Raw genomic sequence first — 22,288 nt, 5'->3', positions numbered from 1 at the left:
GGACAGGGTCCCCAGGGCCACCCCTGCTCAGGGGCAGTGTCGGGGGGCTGGGGGGCCGCAGGCACAGCAAACACCGCTGGAGTTAAAGTGCTGGGTAACGGCGCGGACGGTGCCCGGGATGGGGACAGGGACAGGGGCTGGCTGCGGGGACAGCCCCGTTGCACAGGGACATGGTAAGAAATACCGTTTCCCAGCAAGATGTGCCTGGTGGCACCATGGGAGCCCACGTCAGCGTGCAGTGTCCCGTGCGTGCTCAAGCCTGTGCCATCCCCTGGACAGAGCACAAGTGTGACACAGGGCTGTGATCGTGGAACAGCTCGGGAGCTTGGCACAGCAAGGACCACTCCAAGGATCTCCCCCTTCCAAAGCCCTGCCTGTGTGCTGGGGAGCAATAACCTCCCTTTCTCCACTGTGGCACATCCATGATCTCCAGCCTTCCCATCCTTGTCACTGGGGAAACTGAGGCATGGAGTAGCATGTTGGAAGGGGTGAGCTGCCCATGGAGTGGGGGCATGAACCAGGTCTGTGTCCCCGGGCTCCTGCTGCCTCCAGTGGGCAGCCCTGCACTGAGCAAAGGGTCTGCCCGCTCCCTGCCTGCACCCTGGGCAGCCGGGTGAGGCTGTAGACTGAGAAATAAATCTTTTAAAATAAGCTTAAAAATATATATCTCTCTATAGATAGTTTCCCTTTGCAATAAATAAAGGTGGGAGTGCCCACCCTAGGCCTTGCCCATGGCATGCCAGGGCATAGCTGGCTCTGGGGCTGCCCCCTTATCAGAACAGGGGGCATCAGGGCACCCTGTCGGGGTACCCCAGCTCATGGCCTGGGATGGGTGGTCCCAGGAGGAGGTGATGAGGAGCAGGCAGTGACCCCACTGAGGGGGAGCTGGCATGGCACCGAGTCCACCTTGCCAGCAGCTCCAGAAACAGAGGGGGGAGTTAGTGCTTCCATTTCTGGGGGGCAACAAGTCCAGGGCAGAATAACCCCAAGCCCTGGGCGATGGGACATGGCACCAACGGTACAGCCTCAGACGAGGGACACGTGGGCACGGCATGGCCTGCACACAGCTTGCATAGAAGTGCCAGCCTGCCCTACCAAGCTCTAGTGCAGGGTGCAGGGGGGCCGGTCCTCCTTGGCCAAGACCACTCCAGCAATTAGCAGCATGACATGGGTGACCCCGCTCTGCACCCTCCTGTGCCCACTGGGTGCTGGGGAGATGCTCTGCCCAGGAACCAGCAATCTGCAGGGAGAGAGATTTGGGGGTCAGTTGGGTCCCTCCACACCCACCTCGCACCCCCACGCTGCCACGCACCAGCCCTGGGTAGGGTGCCCCCAAGCTCACCTAGCGCCAGGCACCTGCCCTGTGGTGTCCCATGTTCTGCATCTCAAAGGTGTCGGGCACTGCGGTGCCACTGGTGCTGGGCTCGTCCAGGCAGTCCTGCTCGCTGCTGGTGAAGCCCTCAGGGCTGAAGGTGGGGTAGGAGCCAGGCAGCGTGGGGTGCAGGGCCACTGTCACTGACGCGGTGGCTGTGACGGTGGTGTAGCTGCCGGCAGGACCCTGCAGGTGGGTGCTGTAGGTGGGCAGGGCTGCGGGCGGCGCTGGCCGGGTGCCCGGTGGGCCGGGCTGCGGGGGATCTCGGGGCAGCGTGGTGCAGGGCTCCCCGAAGGGCAGGGGGGCTGCAGGCTGAGGGCCAGAGGCCTCTTTCTTCCCCTGAACCTCCAGGCTGTCCTTGTAGGGCTTCAGCACCTGGAGGGGAAGCATGAGGATCCCCAATCATATTGAGCATCCCTCTGGCAACACCACCAGCCCCCATCCTCCAGGTCTATCCATCCCCTTGGGATGCAGGGGAGTCGGCAATGCCACAATGGGTAGAGACACTCACAGTGATGCGGGGGAAGCTGGGGTCCTTTCCAGCCTCCAGTAGGATGTGTGCTGGGGCAGGGGGCACGACAAAGGGTCCTCGTGGGCTGCCTGGCCCCATGCTCTCCGTGTAGTGCTCCGTGTCGGAGGGCTCAGGGAAGGTGGCAGGCCAGGCTGGAGCACGCCGGACATACAGTCCCCCAGGGCCCAGACATGGGGGTATCGGCTCTGGTGGGGGTAGGCAGGAGCCATTATCCACCAAGGATGCCTGGGGAGATAAGACAGGTGAGAGGGGTCAGGGACAGAGTATGGAGAAGTAGGGAGTATGGGTTGATGCAAGGATGGTGATGTGGGTGATGCCAGGTGAAGCAGGGATGGGATCAGGGGGGTCATGGATCAGGGAGGGATGGGTCAGGGAGGGATGAAGGAAATTGTGTGTGGAATGAAGCAGGAACAAGGTCAGGTAGGTATGGCTCAAGTAAGATATGGGTCAGAGAAAGGATGAGGTAAAAGAGGGATGGTACAGGGCAAGGGATGGACTGAGGTGGGTTCGAGATGAGGTTGGGACTGGACAAGGCAAAGATGGATAAATTGGGAAAGGTGGGCAGGGAGAGGGGCAATGGGAGATGGAGAGACATGGGTACAGGGCTGGGGAGGACAAGAGAGAGGGGATGGAGGGGTCTTGTACCTCAGGGGGTGGCCCGATGACAGAGAGCAGCACAGGCAGCAGCACCAGCCCGTTGAGCAGCCCCAGCAGCGTCAGGATGGTCAGCACCGCAAAGAAATACCTGAGGGGGCCACAGACACATGAGGTAAGCAGGCATAGCCATCATGAACCTGTCCCATTGCAAACATGGCTTCCCATGCTACAGCCCGTGGCCCTGCCATGTCTCCTCAGCCTCCAGGCAAGAAGGAATGGCAGTCCCCAGCAAAATGTCCTCACGAGCAACCCCACATCTCCACTGGCAGACAGGGGGCCTGCCACACCCATCACCCCCAACTGCCAAAGCTCTTGTAGGGCAGCAAGTGTCTGGTTTACCCTTCTTCAGGGCTCACCTCATGATGAAGTCAAACTCAGAGCCAGCCAGCATGAGGACACCCAGGAGCGTGGAGACAGCACCATCCATCACAGGCGCAAAAGTGTGTTCCAGTGCTGCGGCTGAGCGCACGTTCCTGCTCCCCGCAGCTGTCAGGAAGCCCTGAGTGGGATGAAAATATCATGCAGAGCTGTCCCCATGTGCCACCCTGATGGGCCACCCATTAGCACATGGCCAAGGGGGTGAGGGTGCCAGGGAGCAGGAACTGGGATCAGCCTGTGCTCACCAGGGCCACGTGGACAGTAAACTCCACACCGATGCCCACCGAGGCAATGAGGATGACCACAGGGATGGCGCTCAGCTTGATGCCCATCAGCCCCATGATGCCAAACAATTCCACAGCAATCATGGCCAAGATGGAGACCTGGAGGGTGGTGGGATCAATGAGAAACGGCTTTCATTGGCTGTCCCCTCTCCTTGGCAAGTCCGATCCTACTCTATATAGGGCAGTGTAACCTCACTGACCCTTTTCCCTCTATTTGGGAATAGGGACTGTCCCACCTATCCCATCTTCTGGGGGTAGCCCTCACCCTGCTCTGCATGGATGTCATCGAATCCCTGCCCACTACACACATTCCCATCATAACAGGTTCCCCGATCCCTCCATATGGCTCCCCCAACAACTGCCACCTCCATATGGGGGTTCCCAACACACTCCTGCATGGATGTATCCAGGGCCCCCTGTTCTCTTCATCAATGATGAAGTCCCCCACCCACTGCCACCCTCATATGGGCATCCCTTCCCCTCAGGGTGCCCCTGACCACTCCATCACCCAATTCCCATTAAGCAGGTACCCAGGACCACTCAGCATGGCGGGAGAAAGGCTGGATGCCCCTGACCCCACCCATCAGGACCATCCCCACGCATCACGGTGCGTACTCACGATGATGCCGGCGGTCCAGGGGTTGAGCAGCAGCAAGGCGCAGACGAGGAAGGTGCAGGCCAGCAGGATGCTGATGGCCAGCAGGAACCAGTGCCGCAGGCCGATGTACTGCTCCCAGAAGAGGAAGGGGTAGCCGCTGGGGTAGCTCAGCACGCCGTGGCGCTGGGCGGCCTCCTGGCAGATGGCCCGCACGCTCTCAATCGCCTCCACGAAGTCGGACGTGCGACGCAGCCCACTCAGGTAGAAAGGGAACTGAGCGAACTCCAGCGGCTGGGCTGCTGGGACTGGTGAGGAGATCACAGGCAGTATGAGGGTATGGGCAGGATGGTGTACAGGCGGCACGAGAGCACCACAGTCACACCAGCCTGAGTGCAGCCTGGGCAGCCTGATGCCTGGCTGGGTACCACAGGACTGGGGAGTGTGTAGGGAACAGACTGGGGTCAGGGAGGAGGGCAGGATATTTCTCTGCCTGTAGGATTTTTGTGCATTAGTGGGTTACTCTTTGCAGTGAGATGCTCATGGGCTGGAGCAAGCGTGTGTTGCTAAGGGCATAGGGAATGTACAGTGGGATACCAAGGGTGTGGGATGCAAGAGGACAAGGGTCAAGCATGGAGAAGCAAGGCAGTTTACCAGATGGGGCGAGGGATGTGAGGGGTTTCCCTTCAGGGCAAAAAGGTGTGGGGAGTGGGAGGAGGAGGAGGACAGCAAAGGCAGAGGAGGCCCTGGGGAGCCCACCATGCTCACTCACTTCGCAGGTTCTCGCCCGTGGTGTCGTACTTGTCATGAATCCACTCGGGGGGTGGGGGGTAGAAGTTGGCCTGGGAGGCAGCAAAGCCCAGGGGGTCGTTGCTGGCCCACACTGTCAGGCAGATGTAGAAGGTGTCGGGGGGGATGATGCCATTCTCGTCCACCAGTCGCCGCGTGGTCAGCTACAGGAAAGACCAGGAGTGGGCATGAGCTGGGCACCTGGGGCAGAGACATCCCCAGCCCAATCAGCCCAGCCCTGTCACCACTCACCTGGTTGAAGTTGAAGGGCTCCTTCTTGTTGCCAGTCTGGATGAGGAGCTTGTATGCCAGTGCCCCATCCTCGGAGCCATTGCGGTAGCTGTCGTGGGTGATGCGCCCGGCCTGCCAGTCCCTGTCGAAGGTGGCCTGGAGCCCTGGGGATGCAGAATGGGGGGTAAGCATCCCTGGGGACACACCACCCTGCACACCACCCTGTGTAAGCCAGGGAATGTGGTGCCAGAGGGATGGGCACACAGAAACACCAAGGCTCAGCTTCCAGTGCTGGGCACCTTGGGACCATCCTCCCCAGCACACAAAGGAGGGCATTCCCAGGCCACTGGGGAGCATGCAGGCTGAGGAGAGGACTGTCAGGCAGGGGAGGTCACAGAGAAGAGGCATGTCCCTCACCTCGCAGCCAGTCCTGGAAGTAATGGAGCCACATTTTAGGCAGGTCGCGGTTGCCCTCCCGCACCACGTACTTGACGGTGCTGAAGGCCTGGTGCAGGCTCAGCAGGGCAGCCTGGGCACCCGGGTAATGGAAGCCACCCTTAGTGACAATGAACATGTTGTAGAAGGAGAAGTACTTGAACTGGGCCGAGATGAAGGCGTGTGCCTTGGTGTCCCGTGGCACAATGTCCGTCAGGTAGAGGCCATCGTGTACCATGGTGGTGCCATAGAGGCTCAGCCCTAGCAGTGCCAGGAACAGCACCACCACCACCACCTGTGGGGACAACGGAGGGGTCAGGAAGAGTCCTGTGTCACCCACCCACCTTGAGTGGCACCTCCAGGGCTGCCCCCACCTCACCTTGGTCCGGGTGCGCAGAAGGAGCGGGGCGTACTTCTCCCGGGCGAAATCAGCGAGGCTCCAGCGGCAGAAGGGCAGGGGGACACACTCCCGCCCGCCCTTGGCCTCATCCAGCTGGGACAGCAGATCCCGCGTGGAGCTGGATGGGGCGAAGACCTGAGAGCCCAAGGGGTCACTGTGGGGCAGGAGGATGGCAGGCGAGGTGCACACCTGGGAGGTGGGCGGCAGGACGGTGACAATGTGGTGGCCCGAGGGGTCACAACGGGTGAAGGCTTGCACAGTGGTGGTGATCTGGGTGCTGGTGGCCATGCCAGGGTGCCCATAAGGAGATGGGTGGCAGGCATGGTTGTCGTTGGCATCAGCAAGCTCTTGGGGCTGGATCTGGATGACCCTTGAGGAGCAAGGGCTGCATGGAGAGAGCAAGAGAGAAGGATAAGATATTAGGTCACCCAATCTTCTTTAGGGACCTGTGGGGTCAGAGCCAGCCCAGCCAGCACAGTGCCAGTACCTGTAGAAGCAGCAGAGGATGTCGAGCCGGCGTTTCTCCCGGCGGTGCAAGTCCAGGCTCAGGATAGCAGGGAAAACAAAGAGCACCATGGCGAAGTTGAACACAACAACCACTGCAGCCTGCAGGTATTGGGGAACACACATCAGAACAGGGTCTGGCCATCCCTTCCCATCCCCTGGAAAGGGACCATGGCCCTACCTGGAGGGAGAAGGCACGCAGGGCAGGGATGGGCACCAGGGCTGCCATGAAGAAGGCGATCATGTTGCTGACAGAGGTGAGAGCCACACTGGTCCCCGTGCGCTTCAGACACTCACCTGTCCGCTCCTGCAGGGACAGAGAAGGGGTGATGAGAGAGACCATGCAGAGGCAGGAAGAGCCTGAGAAGTCCCTGGGCAGTGCTCAGTGCTCACCTTGAAGGGGATGTGCTGGCTCATCTCGGTGAAGGCGTGAGCCAAGAGGAACATGTCATCCACCCCAATGCCGAGGGCCAGGAAGGGCAGGACCTGCCACAGAGCAGCTGGCATGAGCAGAGGGACGTGGCCACCACTTGAGAGGGCCACCCCTGAGCCCTCAGGGTCCCACCCATGTCACAGTATCCAGCTCTTCCTCCAGCACATACCTGGGTGGTGGCTGCATTGAAGGAGATGCCCAGCAGTGAGCAAAGCCCCAGGCCAGAGGCGACGGAGAGAGCCACAAGCAGGACCCCAGCCAGGCCCACAGCCCCTTGGGACCTGGAGCAGTCCCACCGCAGCATGGTGACACAGGCATAGGCCAGCTGGAAGAGCACAGTGGTTAGCAGGGACCAGGGGGCAGATGGAGGGATGGCAGAGGACAGAGAGAAGGGGCACACATACCATGAGGAGGTAGCCCCCAGCCACCCGGATGACGCTGACGTCAGAGAAGGACTTCATGATGTCATTGAGTGTGGTGGTGGAGAAAGCATGGACACTCTGTGTGGCGTTGGGAGGGATGGAGTCCTGTGCCAGCTGCCAGAGGTGCATCCCATTAGAGGAGTCAGGAGCCCCCTGCTCTACAGTACACCCACCCCAGAGCCATTCAGGGTGTCAGCACCACCACTGACAGTCCCTAGAGATGCACTGGACTAAAAGAGAATAGTGCCAGAACCCACGGCCACATGAAAACCTGGGCACAGAGGGATACCCGTGCACAGGCTGACCCCCACCCAGCCCCATGTCGGGGCTGTTCCTGGTGCTCACCTCTACGAATTTCCTCTGCCAGGCCTCCAGGATGGCTCCTGCCTTCTCCTCGCTCCAGCTGATATCATGGATCTCGTAGTCATCCTTGAAGTGCTCATAGAGCTGCCGGGGGCTCATGAGGAGGAACATGGTCTGCAGGGCCTCGGCGCTGGGGGACAGGCATGGACCTTGTTGGGACTGGCTGCCACGCCCCAGGATGCAGGAATGGGTCCATCCCCCACCCCAGGGCACCCATCCACACCATGGACACCCAGGAGAGAACCCAAGCATCCTGCCTCCTTGCTCTGCTTTCCTCTGCCTTGCTCACTGGCCCCACACACTCACCAGCCTCTGAGACTGCCCCACAGCCCCTTCTGCAGCCAGGGCAGGTATCCTCCCTGTGCCTGGGGATGCCCACACCACAGTAGCTCTTACCGTAGCAGCTTGCCCTGGGAGTCTTTGGTCGTGCCGCCTAAAATCAGCTCCTGCTGCCAGCGCATGAACTTCCTGGAGAAGCCATGGCAGCCCCCCGAGAGTTCGGCCGGGATGTCAGGGCTCTGTGGGTGGAGGGGAGGTGTCAGGATTTTGGGGCAGGCAGGAGAGCAGTAAGCCCCCACACCCAATCCTGGTCCTCATGGACTGTGACCCACCTGCTGGCTCTGTTTGTTGGGAGCACTGGAAGGACACTGGGGGTCCCGGGGGTCCAAGCAGGGCCGCTCCATGTAAGCCTGTCCCACCTCTGCCTTGTCTAGCAGCTCTTTGAAGCCTTCCAAGGATGTGAACTGCCCCAGCTCCTCCATCAGCTGCAGAGGGTCCAGGTTGCTCCACTGGATATCTGGGCGGCCCCTGGGCAGAGAGCAGCACGGGGGTCGTGGGGATGCCAAAATCCACACGCGGTACCACCACCACCACTGCCAACCCATCCCAGGGGTGCAGTGGATGCCCCCACAGGCAGGATGCGAGGATGCAGAGGAGCACATCCCTTACCCCTTCCCGGGGCCGCCTGCCGAATCCCCCGTGCCCTGTGCGCCACAGCGGGCCATGCCCCGAGTCAAGTAGCGTGCCTGATCCTGTTAGTCCGGGACAAAGCGGGGGGAGCCGGCCCTGCTGCCTGGCCCCGCTTTGTGTGAGCAGTCAGGCCGATTACTGCCCGTGGGCTAACATCTTGATAGAGGGGAGCAGGCAGGCAATAGCTCCCGGCATCCCTTACAGCCCTTCCTGCATTTTCCCCCAAGCTGGAGAGTTTGGGGCTCAGCAGAGGTCCTGGGGACTCAGCACAATACTGGGAGCCGAGCCTGGAGTAGGTTCTTGGAGGTCCAGCAGGACCGCACAGGACTTGGGTACCCAGGAAAAGGGTTTTTCCCATTGCCTGCAGATGCTCTGCTCCCTCCACCCCAGCCTGGAGAGCTGGGGGCCAGCTTCCAGCCACACTCAACTTCTTTTTTAAGACAGAAAAGACACACAAAAAAGCCAATAACCCAGCCCAGCACTCCAAAGAGGGGAAGAAAAAGCCCCGAGCAAGTGTGGGCTCTGGGGAGAAACACAGCCTAATAATTCATGAAGGCTGGCTGGGCCAGAGCCGGCCGCTCGAGATTCCCACATACCAACCGGAGCTGCTGCTGCTTCCAAAGAGAGCCCCTTTTATCTGCTTTCGCTTGCTTCACTGAGCCAGGGCAAATCCTTTTGTCTTTCCATAGATTGCTGCTCTTTGTTCTCCCAGCTCCCACCCCGCTCACCCTTTGGCGTTAAAAAGGGGGACGAGTCCCCATGGGCCGGCCGGCACTCAGCCGGGGTGCCCGCCCGGGCACCCGTTCACTCGGCTGCCGGAGAATGAGTCCCATGGCTGCTCCAGTGCCACCCTGCCTGCCACGTACCTCAGCCCAGAACGCTGCCCAGCCCGGCAGGCAATGCCAGCAGCATCCCGTCTGCACAGCCACCCCAGCCCCCCTTGCTCCTGCTCTCGGCAGTTCCCCAGCCTGGGATGGGGAGAACCTGAGGTCCTGGGGGGGCAAAACCAGCCCCCTAGTCCTGGCTGAGGATGCTGCGGCCCCTTCCCCCTCCTCCCGTCCGCAGCAGCCTGAATAAGGCCACTATTTCATCTATTTGGCAAGGGGCAGCTTTCAGAGCAGCATTAGCATGAGAAAGCACGGGGCTGCGTTTGCTGACAATGCACAAGCCGCCCCAGCTCTCCCGGACAAACACACGCGTAAACAGCAGGAATGTGGGGGAGGCTCCCCCGGCCCAACCCGGGGTCCCCAGCCCCACCAGCACGGTGTGAGGAGCTGGCTGGGAGTCACTCACACCCAGCCCAGGGACTCTGTGCCCTCCGTGCAGCTCAGGAGTGGGTGCCCCCTCACAATCGTGGCACCCACAAAGCGCTGCCGGGGGCGGGGTAGCAGCCTCAGGGACCCGCCTGTGGCACAGCCACTGTCCCCTTGTCCCCATCCTGGCCAGTAGGAGAGCATGACAGAGACTGGGATGGGATGGGATGGGATGGGATGGGATGGGATGGGATGGGATGGGATGGGATGGGATGGGATGGGATGGGATGGGCAGTAGCCCCCCTGCAGCAGTGCAGCCCTACCTGTGCCACTGAGGCCAGGCAGGGCAGGACAGGGACCTGTCCCTAGGGTGTTGACCCAGCAGGACAGCAATGGTTGTGGGACCAACGTAGGGCTGAGCAGGACAAGCTGCAGCAGCACTGAAGCACCTTGGAATAGGCAGAGCCAAGCTACAAAGGGAGGTCAAGCACAGCCCCTCAGCAGCATCCCCAGCTCCTGCTCCCACCCAAGGTCCCCCACAGCTCAGGACAGTTCCTCACAGACACTCACGGGAGATAGGCTGAGCCTCCCTGCAGCTTGGAACCTTCCCAGAAGCAGTCCAGCGGTGTCAGGATCACACAGGGGAACAGCTTCTCTATCATCTATAGGAGGAGACACGAGGGGTCAGCAGGGATGGATCAGACAATGCCAGTGCCCCCCTGCCTTGCTGGGCTTCCCAAACCCGTGCCTTCCCATATCCAGCCAGCAGTGCCTTCACAGCACCTGGGGCTGACAAGCCCTGTCCCCACCACAGCCCATCCACTGCCACTCTTGATGGACTGGTCCCGTGGGTCAACAGCCACGCCCGGGGGGACTCCAGAGGGCCATCCATGAGCAGCACTTACCCTCTCAATCATGCCATTCTCAATGATGGGGACACCCGACTTGTAGCAGATCTTGTTCAAATCCCACGATCTGGAAGGGCAGAAGGAGGAGCTGAGAATGGGCATATGCCACAGGGGACATGGCAAGGGATAGAGGGACGTGCAGAGCACGGCGGGGGTCCCCGTCCCTCATCCGGAGCCGACTCACTTTCCGTACAGTGAGACTTGAACCTTGCTGGCGGCCAAGGCCGCCTCGAGGTGGAGCTGCAGGGCCTCCTGTGTCAGGATGTTGTCACCATCCTTCTTCGGGGTCTGGATCAACATCTGGGAGGTGTAGACAGACTCCTCGCCCAACTTCTCCTTGGTGTAGCGCAGCTCCTGGCTCACCCGGCTGCCCGCTGTGGAGGGGACCATGATGTGCCCTGTCAGTGCCAGGGCAGGCACAGCCCCCATCCCACCAATTTGCCCTGCCCATCAGGATGCCCAGGGAATGGGATGGGCAGAATCAAGGCCGTGCAGCATCAGAGAGTGCCATGATCACTCACAGGGGCTTCTTGGTGTGGGGTTTCCCAGTTACTGCATCCTCTGGGTGCTCACACCCAAGGGATCCAAACAGGGACCACCTCAGGACGCACTGGACCAGGCATCTCCCTTCCCACCAACACTGTACCCAGGCCCAAAGCAGCTTGTTGGCTTTGCTTTCTCCAGAAAAAACCCACAAACATATGGTTGGTGAAGTAAAGTGGACCCAGCCTGTCCACTTCCACCTGTGCACTGTGGTGGGTGCTGCAGATGCCCAAAACCAGCCCACAAAACAGGAAGCAAAACTGGGGGCAGCCCAGCCCAGCCCAGCCCAGCCCCTCCATGGCACCCCACGGCAGGCAGGGAAGGAGTGTAGGAGAGGCAGGCACCCCAAAGTCCCTGCAGGTGTAGGCTGCCCCAGGAGGGGTTTGAGGACAGGGGAGGGACGTGGTGCTGGGGACATCACTCTTCCCTGCCAAGGCTCTGGGATTTGTTCCCCCTTCAGCAGCAGGAGAGCTCTGAGCACAGCAGGGCCAAGGTTTCCAACTGAAGCCACCAACTTCATTTGCGGCTGCCTCGGCGTGGAAGACAAATCCCCTCCCAGCCAACGTGGCTGGGGCTGGGACCAAACCCTGCACGGTCTCTCGCATGGCTGAGCACCAGCCCAGGGACAGCTGTTCCCATCCCCTTCGAACGTGGGGCTCCCATCCCTCCTGGCATAGCCCGGGGGGGGTGGGAAGTGGATCCTGAGACCCCTCCCAAGTGCACCACTCGGCTGCCCTGCTCCCAGCCCCCTGCCCAGGGAGGGAGGGATGCTGCCCTGGCACATCTGGGGTGTAGCCCCCATCCCAGTGCCACCCACTGGGGTACCCCAGGATGCCCAGCGTGGGATGGCTCCCAAGGCAGTGCTGCTGGCAGGGGCGAGGCCAGCTCCTGCCCAGCCCCGGGAAAGCGAGAGGAGGTCACGATTCATCTGCACCAGGATGCTCCCTCAGCAAGAGGCGGGGGCCCCGGCGGGCCTGGCCCTCCGCCAGCACCGAGGAGGCCAGAGCGAGACCGCAAATAAGGAGCAGAATCTTCCCTTTTAATGACTTATTATATGGGTTGGTGTTTTGGTTTTTTTTTTTTTCCCTGCTTTTTGGGAACGGGGAGGGCAAAGCATCTTTATTGTTCCTGGCTGGGCCAGGGAGCAGCTGGTGTCCATCAGATGCCAGTTGGGATAGAGGTTGTGCCAGGGACAGGGAGGGGGGGACATGGCCGCGGCTTTTGTGTGTGTGTCAGAGGGGATAGCAGCACCCAGGGCGAGGGGACGAGGACACAGGGAGGGTGGGTGTCGGGGGTGGGGGGAAGTGGGACGCCCATCCCGTTCCCAGCAGGCTGGGAGGTCGGGCAGGAGGTGCGCCAAGCTGCTCTGATCTCAGCCATGCCACCCACGCCGAGCCCGGGCGGGAGGTGGGACACGGCGATGAGGGGGTGCCCGACAGCGCTGCTGCTCCCGGGGGATGCATCCTGCTACGCCCTGCCCTGCCGGCATCTCCGCCCAGCACGGCCGCGGGAGGAGCCACACATCTGCAAGCATGGGGTGGGGGCGAGCCCCCGAAAAATTAAAGGAAAGAAAAAAAAAAAAAAAAGAAGAATAAAAAAAAAAAAAGAAAATAAAAAGCCGTCCCTTGTAATTAGTGTTAATTTGGAACAGGGCACTGCGAGCCGTCAGCAAGCTTCAAAGGCCGTGAGGAAGCCTCAAATTCCAACACCCTAATTAACCAAAGAGCAACATGAAAAGACAAGGCAGCGCACACAGGGCTGCCAAGGACACTTCAAACGGGAGCGCGCCCGCGGCCGGCCGGCCCGGGAGCGGGGCGAGACGCCCCGCGCCGCACGCAGCCCCCCGGCCGGGGAGGAGGCTGCGGGGGCACCCCGATACCAACAATGAGCACGTTAATGAGGAACTGTATGTAAATTCTTCCTTCTTGTTGTTGTTGTGTTAGTTTTTTGTTGTCTTTTTTTTTTATTCCAATTAACAAAGGGAGCCCTTGGCTTTTTCATGCAAAGGGCTCTCTGGTTCCAATCAGGCGTCCGGTCCTGCTTACTAACAGCCTGCTCTGCTCCAAACACGGCAGGGTTTGGCTTCACTGCCCTGGACCCCCAGCTCCCTCCAAAATCCAACAGCAGGGCTTGGGGGCAGGGCAGTCCCCCGAGGCAGGAGCATCTTCGCTGGGGCTCACATTGCTCCTCGGTACCACTGCCTGGGGGTTTCACGCTGGGGGGGCTGTGGGTGCAGGCTAAGAGCAGCTCTGGCTGGATGCTGGATTCGGACCCTACACCCACTTGCACTCCAAACACCTGAGGTGCAGAGCAGGCTCCTGCCGTGCCAAACCAGGGAGAGCGGATGCTAAGGATGGGACAGGGTCCCTGGCAGTGAGGGTGGCTGCGTGTGCAGCTGCCTCCCATCCACGGGCCATGCCGGGGGAGCCCTCTCCGTAATTACAGTATCCACCACAAAATTACAGAGCAGGGCTGGAGCCTCCCTGCCCCCTTCCCGGCCACCCTGCCTGAGCCATTTCCCTGCTGCTGCACCCCAAACCCTCCTGGCACAGGACCCATGGCCACAGCTCACCCTCATAGTGGGACCAACTTGTGCCCTCAGCTGCTCCAGCCAAGACAGAGCCTCAGCCCCTGTGCTGTCCTCCTGCCCTGTCTGATCCCTGCTCATTCCACATCTCCCCAGGGGTAGCCAGAACCCCCCAGACGCATCTCAGAGAGTTTGGGTGAACCCATGCCAGGTCCCGCTGCCCACAGTGCAGTTGCAAAGCCCTGCCAGCCCGGGGCTGGCCCCTTGCAGCCACCTCGCCAATTGTGACAGCAAGGAGACCTCCCACCATGCTTTCCCAGGGCAGGAGGTGAACAAACCCCGAGCACCAACGCTGTCTCCAAGCACCCAAGGGTGGGGGCAGCAGGCTGGGTGTGCCAGGGCAGCGTGTCTGGGTGGCAAGGGGAGGGCAGTGGGTCTGGGCAGGCTGCCAGCCCCACACTGAGGCCTCCCTTCCTGGCAAGGCTGAAGGTGAGGGAGGGATGTGGGAGGTGCTCGGGACCACAGAGAGGAACCAGTGCCTCCCCAGGAAACACACTGCTGCAAAGACCACTCTGTCCCATCAGGCTGGGTTGAGGTCATGGTCAACAGCACTGCCACCACAGTGCAGACGGCACCCAGGCACTGCCAGTGTTGTCACCACTTGAGTCTTGAGTGACTTGGGTGGGACAGGGGATGACAGGGAGGGAACACTCCTGGGTACACAGTCTCGCTTGGCCCCCAAAATCAGGCCCTGTCTCGCTTGTTGTAATGGGGCTACGGGATGTGGCAACCACTGTTGAGCTGCAGATTCAGCTGGTGCACAGGGGATGCTACAGCCCTGACCCCAGCTCCAGCTGGGCCCATAGCAAGGGACTTGATGAGCAGCGCCCTTTCTACAGCACGACGTCCCAACGCTAGGGTTGGAAACCACCACAAAGGCACAGCTGGGAGTGGGGCAAGGTCAGGCTGAGATCCCCTGGGAAAAGCCATCCCCATGGGGAACCCCCTTTGCAGCACCCCCCTGCTGCAAGAGGCACCCACGGGGGCAAATGGGAACCGGGCGCATCCCGCTGGCAGAGCTGCCTGGCCTGGGTGACCTGGGTGATCGGAGCCCCAGGGGCTTCAGAGGGATGCCAGAACCATCCTGCAGCTCCAGCGCTATCCCGCATCCCGGTGGGAGGGGGTCCCGAGGCACCGCCCCAAGCATCCCTCGGCTGCAGCTTCCCCGTGCTGAGCGGCGTGCAAGCCGGAGGCCACCTTCAAAGTGTTGTGGGGCGGATTAGCTGGATTAGGGAGGCAGTGAAAGGACCCATGCTGCTCCGGAGGAAGTCTCGCCCAGGGCACACTGAAAGAGCCATTTTTACCTGTCCCGGCCGCTACCGCCAGCCTCGCCAAAAGCCCGGCGGCCCCATCCTGTCAAAACACGTCCTGCCGGCCCCATTCACCCCGCGGCCGTGCGGGAAGGGGGGCAGCTGCCTGGCAGATGGGTGCCCCCAGCAGCACGAAGGGACGGACGAGGGCTCGGCGCTGCCCCAGCACCTCCAACCAAGCCCAGCCCCACTGAAGGGGCTCCCAGCTAAGCCAAGAGGGGCGGCAGAAGACGGGGATGCCTTCAAAAAGCCAGCGGCGGAGGGGCTGAAAGGGCCCGTTTGGGGCCAGCTCCCCAGCCGCCGGCCCCGGCCGAACTCTTTTGTTTAACGGCGAAGCTAAATTAATGTCTTTATTACCTCAAATCGGGGGGCGGCGGTTCCCAGCACAGGGAGGGGGGCAGCCGGGAGCTCGCACCGCCCCGGCCAGCGCCGAGGGGACAGCGCGACCCCCGAAAAAGAGAGGGGGGAAAAAAAAGGGGAGGGGGGGAGAAGAGAGGGGATTCAGTTGGGAACTATTCACCGCTAAGACTCCTGTCAGCATTGACATAAATTTCCACTGGTGTTGGCATTTAGGCATTTGCCATTTCCATATGTATAGGGCTGCCTGTACTAATTATGCTAATCACCCCCTCTGTTGGCTGCTGTGAAAAATGGCCACATTAGGCACTCCACTGCTTGCTAATGTCACTTAATGTGTGGTTGAAACATACATTCATCCCCCTCTGAATGGTGAAATTTTTCCACATTGCTGGCTTCATTCAGGCAAGAAATGAATTTTTTGAACTCAGACCACTTTTCCAGGCCCGAGGGAGAGGCAGATAATAAAACCCTCTTCTTGGGCCCTGGCGCTGCCCCCTCCCAGCCGCCAAATAACATTTAAAACACACAAAAAAAGAGCCCGTTCCCTAAGTCCGTAGATATGTCCAAGTTAAAAAAACCACAACATATATATAAGAAAAAAAACTGTATAGGAAATAAAAAAATATATAAGTTGAAAAGGAAAGCAAAATGGATAGGGGCAGATAAGCCACAGCCATCTGTAAAGTCTTCCAGTCTCTTTAGGTTAATTAGCAAAATTTTCCAGCCCAAAAAAGCTGACCAAGCTGTCAAGGAAGGGAAAAGGAAGAGCAAGAGGTTTTGCGCTCAGCTCCCAAAGATAAATAAATAAAGGTGAACTGCCTGGACCCCATCTTCTGGTAGGTGGGGGGCTACTGGGTGAGCCTCCTTCCCCCCCTCCCCTCTTGAGAAGAAAGCTTCTTTCTGAGCCAGAGGAGACTTTAGAGCGGAGGGGAGAGCCAGGCAGGCAGGTTTTTGGGATAACAGGGACCTCCTCACTTCATAGCAGCAACACCCCAGCTGCTCCTCATTCCTCCAAGCTCCCGAGGATGGGGGCACAGTGTCCCCACAGATACCCAAACCCTGCAAACAAAGAGGACAGCAGGGTACTGAAGGAAAGATCCCACCAGAGTCCCCAGGCACCCTGGGCTGTCCCCTTCCTTCCTGCAGAGCAATACCTGCACCACCACACCCCAAGAGAAATGGGGACCCTCTTCCCCAGGACACTCATCTGGAGACAGAGCAGGGACACGGCAGTCCAGGAGCCACCCCATGGGAGTGAAGCCAGTTCTGGCCAGATCCCAGCAGGCATCTTGCTGCCCCAGACATGGGGACAAACTGCTATTAGAGCCCCCCAACCTGTCAGCACCAGCCACACACAGCCCCCCAGATTCACCCGCTCCTTTCTCAGCCCCTGCACAAACATCCCACCCCACAAACCCACCCACCCGGCAAGGAGACCACCCACCTCTCTCTGTGCCCACCCAGGAACGCTTGTGGCATCCCCCTCGCCCCCACTGCTGCTGCCCCACACCCCTCCACGGGACCCACCCTGCACAGTGGGGACAGGGGCTGGGAAGAGAGGCCACACAGACAGTGCTGAGGGCGTTCAGTCCTGTCCTTGGCTTCCTGTTGGGGCTTTCCCATTGCCTGTGCCCCTTTCCCTGCAAACAGACTCAGCTGGCACCTCCCCTCCCTCCTGGCCTGCCGTGGGGGAGCTCCAGGCTGCATCCCAGCCCTGTCCTGGGTGCCGAGGAACTGATGCCCTGTGCCAAGAACTGTTGCAGAGGTCAAGGAAGGACAGAAGCCACTGCCAAGAGGGTTGGGGGTGTCTCAGCTTTGTGCCCCAAGATGAGAACAAGAGAGCAAATTCCCCGAACCCCCGTAAGATATGTCCTATTTCATCCCACCAGCATGTTCGGGGTGTCCATGACCCCTCCAGGAAAGGGACAGGGTCTTCTCCAGGGAGACTCAGCAGCTCTTTGAGAGCGCGACGGCTGTGCGGGGCGCTTGGCTGTTCCGGTTAGGAATTAACCCGGCCTTCCTTTGAACCAGCCCTCAGCGCTATAAATCAGGCAGACCTATTCACCACCCAGGGCTCTGCCTGCCTAGAGCTCGCCTCCCCGGCCCCTTGGCCCTAAAGACACCCTGGGAGAGCCAGGAACAGCTGCCAGGTGTCTAGAGGTAACTCAACACTCACTGCTAGCCGGGATTGCAAAGCCTCCGAGTGGCTAATTGCTTTGGAGGAGCCTAATTGAACATTTCCACAGTCGAGTCCAATTTATGTGGTGACACAGCCTCCTTCCATCTCCCAAACAGGGATACAGGTCAGGCATAACCCCAGAACACTGTAAAAATCCCTCAGCCAGCCCGCTGGTCTAAGGACATTCCCAGAATTGGGACAGGGGACCTTCTGTTTTCCCACTAGTGGCCAGGGTCACAGCTGAGGCTCAGGAGGACATACCATCAACATGGCCTGAATGCTGACCCCAGTCATGGGGCCAAAACAGGGCTGCCCACCCTATTCCTCTGTTTGGGAAGGAGGGGGATGGCATAGCAGCATCATGCTCCCATGGGAAGCGGGTCCCTTCCCTCTCCTGCTCACCAGGATCCCAGCTCCCAGAGAGCTGAGCTCAGCCTGCAGTGGGGACTGCCTGGCACAGGGTCACACTCTGCTCCTGCAGCACTGGGACCTCACCTGGGTGGGGTGGCAGGTTGGAGCACCACCACCCACATCCCTCAGCCTGGCTAGGCAGAGGCAGGTGATCGGGTACAGTCAGCAGAGGCTTCCTGGAACCTTAAACCACCCTGCTCCCGAGCTGGGACCCACTGGGCTAGGACAACGGGCCTGGGATTCCCTGCACACACACCCTGCCCCTTAGACACCCTACAGCACTGCCTCAGGCAGGGCTCCCACAAACATCTCCTCACAGACCCAGAGGAGGCAGGAGTTCAGGTGCCCAGCACCCTGGGGGTCCCAAACACTTGGGACCAAGCTGATGGGATACCCCCTCTGCCAGCCAAGGAGCAAGAACTGCGCTGCATCAGCCTGCCACAGTGGTACCAGGCTCACTGCAGAGGACACACACTCCAACCCTGCCACACATGTGGGAATGTGAGAAAGCAGCAGCTGAGAAAAACCCCCAAGCAGCTTCAAGTGCTCTGGATGCAACCACAGAGTCTGGGCAATTGTGTTCCAGTCTTCAGGGGCACCCCAGGCCCTCCTGTCCCCTGATAATGCCCATCCCCACACCAGCAGGATGGGGTGCAGTGATTGGGGCTGGCCATATGTGGGGGATGCTTTGATCTCACTAGACAATGCAGAAGCTGAGGCTGGTGGTGAGGCAGGGTCCTAGAGATGGTTATGGGGAAGGGAGGCAGCCCCACAGCTGATACACAAGACTGAAAGTGTCACCGCAAACCTTCCTTCCACATCCTGACCCACACATGCCCCCATGGGACTAAAGCCATCTCAGACGCATCGTCATTGGTGGTCGCAGGTTGTGCCAACGCCTGAGGACGCTGGGGCTGTGCCACCCAGGAGCAGGGCACGGAGGGGTCTGTCCCAAGTGCACACTCCCGGGGGAAGAGCCCTCCCAGGAAGGACAAGGGGGGGCTCCAAGCAGCACCCTTGGCAAGGCACACCGTCCTCAACCAGGCACCACAGATCCAGAGCGGTGCAGAACCCAGTGCACCCCTTGCCCAGGAAGGGGCAGGACACCCCATGTCAGCGGTGTTTCACCGCAGAGTAAAAAACCATAAAATTAAATCCAACTTCTGACACTGAAGAAGATGGGAAACCATGAGAAAGAGAAGGTTCCTGAGAGAGGCCCCCGGCACCCACATTACAGCCAGACCGCAGTGTGGGGGAAATCCCCCAAGAGCAGCCGCAGTTGCTCCTGGCTGTGCCCGTGCGAGCAGGGAAGCGCAGTGGGGCACAGGAAAAGCCGGGTTTCTGGGCGCTTCCAGCCGTCCCCAGGCTTGGCCCCTTCCCCATCCCGCTCTCCACCCTGATGTGCCGCAAGTCCCATTCCCCTTAGCAGGAACAACCACAGCCGCTTTCCTGGCCACAGTTCTACAAAACGCTGACTCCTTGCTACCCCAAAAGCACAATAAAAATTCAATGGAGCCGGAGCCACGACCCAGAGTGAGGGAACCACCGAGGGAGCACGTCCCTCCTTCAGCAGCCACAGCTCAGGCGCTGGCCGGACCGGGAGGTATCACTGGATTTCTCTGCTACGTGTTGCAGTGGAAGGGGGTGATGGAGCCGAGATCTGGGGAGGGGGGACAAACATCCCTGGGGAGCGGGGAGCAGGTGGGAGAGCCGGGCATTCCTGGGCAGGGGTCCGTGCGTGCATCTGTGTGCAAGCAGCCAGGGAGCGCAGAGCTCTTTTTTTTTTAAATTAAAAAAAAAAAAAAAAAAAAGGGGGTGGGAGAGCAAAGTTGCTTCTATTGTTGAACCAAATCCAAGAGTAGCTGAGGACCACACAGGGAGCGGGGCGTGGGGGAGGAGGCAGCGCTCCCGCACAAAGATGGCTGACACCCCTCCGCTGAGCAACATCTGCCCCTGCACAGCACCCCGCGGGGACCCCCGCCCGGGGGATCCCCCCGCCGCGCCCGGCAGCACGGACGGGGGCGCGATTCGGGGGGCTGCCCCCCCGGGGGCCCCCCAAAGTCGAAGCGAAGCGCAAGAAAAGCAAATCCCAGACCCGTGAAGCACGGCTGCAGGGATCGGGGAGAGAAAATCCACGCTGGAGTTATTAATAACAAAGGAGGGGGATCAGCCGCTTCCACTCGGAAACAGGGATTTGCTCCCGCCTGACCCTGCCCGCGCTCCCGTTCCCCCCGGGCCGGGGTCCCGGGCCGGGACTGGCGGCTCCGCGGCGCCGGCTCTGCCCGGTGCGGGGCTGCGGCCGGTCCCGGGGGCTCTTCCCAGCAGGAAGGGGGTGTCCAGCACCCTCTCCGTCGCACGTGTCAGCACCTTCGCGCAGGGACCCCCGTAGGGACACGCGTGGGGGTCCCTCTTCAACCCAGCACCACGCACCCGCGCAAGGCGCAGCCCGAGCGGCCCCGCTGACGGGACCCCGGCCCGTGGGCACCCACGGCCCCGTCCTCCGCGGCCCCGCTGACGGGACGCCCGGCGGCGGCATCCTCATCCTCCTCGTCCCGCCCCGCTCCCGCGCTGTCACCTGCCTCCCGGCCGGCCCCGCACTCCGCGCCGCGCGTGGGAGACAAAGCCGCGGCCGGGAGCGGGACCGGGACCGTTCCCACGGGCGGCCGAGCCCGCTGGGCCGCGCTTACCTTCCACCCAGAGGTGCTCGATGTCGGTCTCGATGGAGGCCACCCGTAGTCCCACGGCCAGCGCCCCGAACACCAGCAGCCCCACGAAGAGCACCTTCCCGCAGTGCCGCTGGATCCGGCAACCCAGGGCGAAGAGCAGCGCCTGAAAGCGGGCCCGCAACCACAGCGGGGTCCTCTGGCCCACGGCCGTGCCCTGCGGAGAGGGCGAGGACTGGGTCAGCCCGGGAGAGGAGAGGGGAGAGCCCCTGCCTGGGGAAGGGGACCCGCAGCCGGGGCGGGATGCCCACGGCCGCCGCACTCGGCTTCGGAGCGGGACCGCGAGCGCCGGAGGTTCCCCGAGCCGGGGGACACGGGGGTCTCCGCACCCGCCCGGCCCGCCCCGGGCTCCCCCGCGCCCCCCGAACTCCCCTGCCCGGCCCGCAGCCCCCGCGATGCTCGCCCCTCACTCACCTCGGGCAGCGGCTTGCGGCGGGCGGCGCGGAGCGGCGGCGGCGCGGCGCGGGGGGGCTCGGCCGGCATGGCGGGGCGGCTGGCGGGGCTGGGCACCCCCCGTTATGTGGGGCCGAGCGCGGCGGCGGCCCCCATGCGCGCGGCGGGGCCGTGCCGGTGCCGGTGCCGGTGCGGATGGAGGGCTGTGTGTGCGCCGCCGGCCGCCCGCCGCGCCTCTAAAGGGGAGGCGGGGGCGGGGGGCGCCGGGGCCGCGCCGCCGCCGCCGCTCCCATTGGCCGCCGCCGCCGCGGCAGCGCCCATCGCCGCTGCTAAGCAACGGCGCGCCCGCCGCCGGCGGCCACACACCGCGCTCCCCTCCGCGCCGCCCCGCGCCGCACCGCACCGGCCCCGCCGCGGGGGGGAGCGCGGCGGCGGCGGCACCGGGGCACCGGCGCGGCCCGCGCCCGGGGCTGCCCCGCGCCTCCGGCACCGGCAGCCCCACACAGACAGCCCCGGGGATGGGCATCCATCCCCCCTGTGCGCGTCCCCCGGGGTGGGTGCGCAGCCCTCCCACCCCCCACGCCGTAGCTGTACCCCCGAGGATGGGCACCCGACAAAGCAAAGCGTTCCCTACATCCTTCTTCCACAGCTACCCCTCAAAGGGTGCGCAGCCCCCTGGAGATGCCCCAAGGGATGGCATGGTTCACATATAGTCATATCAAGGGTAGTCAGTGCTCTCCCAGAGTCTGTGCATCTCTCTAACAGCCATCCCAAGGGATGGCATCTCTTCTTCAAGGGCCAGGTGTTCTCCCCCAAAGGACCAGGCATCCCAATTAATACCTTTTCCCAAGAAAGTTCATCCCCCCTTCACCTCCCCACAAAAGCAGGGTGTCCACCCACCTCCAGTACCACCTACTCTCCCGAAAGGCCAGATATTCCCCCAAGCCATAGCTGGCAGCAGGAATACACTCCATTCTTCAGGTGTACCCACAAGTGCTGCCCCATCCCCTGCCATGGGGAGCCAAGCCCAATACCCCAGAGGTGGAGGCCAGAGGCACAAAAACCCCATCCATGGGGCACAAGAAGTGCAAAAGAGCCAGAGATAAATGGCACCCATAATTTGTGGGGTGGTTAGGATTGTTTCTCTGCTCATTTCACTCCCTTCTCAGCTCTTTATTGGATAGATCTGCCTTTGCTCCCACCAGGAAAGCTGCCCTAAGGAGCTGCTGAGGGCATCCAGGAAGGTTAGTAAACCAA

At 61.4% G+C, this 22,288-nt stretch overlaps 1 protein-coding gene across 1 annotated transcript; it reads right to left on the bottom strand.

The window, feature by feature from the left end:
* Nucleotides 1-38: 38 nt before the first annotated feature.
* PTCH2 (patched 2) lies at nucleotides 39-21,214 on the bottom strand. The gene is made up of 24 exons (XM_085586295.1): nucleotides 21,053-21,214; nucleotides 20,603-20,795; nucleotides 10,710-10,899; nucleotides 10,523-10,592; nucleotides 10,188-10,279; nucleotides 8,007-8,202; nucleotides 7,792-7,913; nucleotides 7,378-7,525; nucleotides 7,015-7,146; nucleotides 6,780-6,935; nucleotides 6,571-6,663; nucleotides 6,359-6,484; nucleotides 6,161-6,279; nucleotides 5,653-6,058; nucleotides 5,256-5,568; nucleotides 4,860-5,002; nucleotides 4,591-4,771; nucleotides 3,843-4,126; nucleotides 3,185-3,322; nucleotides 2,918-3,060; nucleotides 2,550-2,649; nucleotides 1,884-2,129; nucleotides 1,343-1,747; nucleotides 39-1,240 (listed from the first exon to the last, which is right to left on the bottom strand). Exons 1-23 carry the CDS (start codon nucleotides 21,119-21,121, stop codon nucleotides 1,343-1,345), a joined length of 4,065 nt encoding a protein of 1,354 aa, XP_085442421.1. The 5' UTR covers nucleotides 21,122-21,214; the 3' UTR covers nucleotides 39-1,240.
* Between the last annotated feature and the right edge of the window lie 1,074 nt (nucleotides 21,215-22,288).

The sequence above is a fragment of the Lonchura striata genome, chromosome 8 (assembly GCF_050655825.1).
Source record: "Lonchura striata isolate lonStrDom1 chromosome 8, ASM5065582v1, whole genome shotgun sequence".
Classification (NCBI taxonomy): Eukaryota; Metazoa; Chordata; class Aves; order Passeriformes; family Estrildidae; genus Lonchura; species Lonchura striata.
This window is presented reverse-complemented; position numbering and strand designations above follow the sequence as displayed.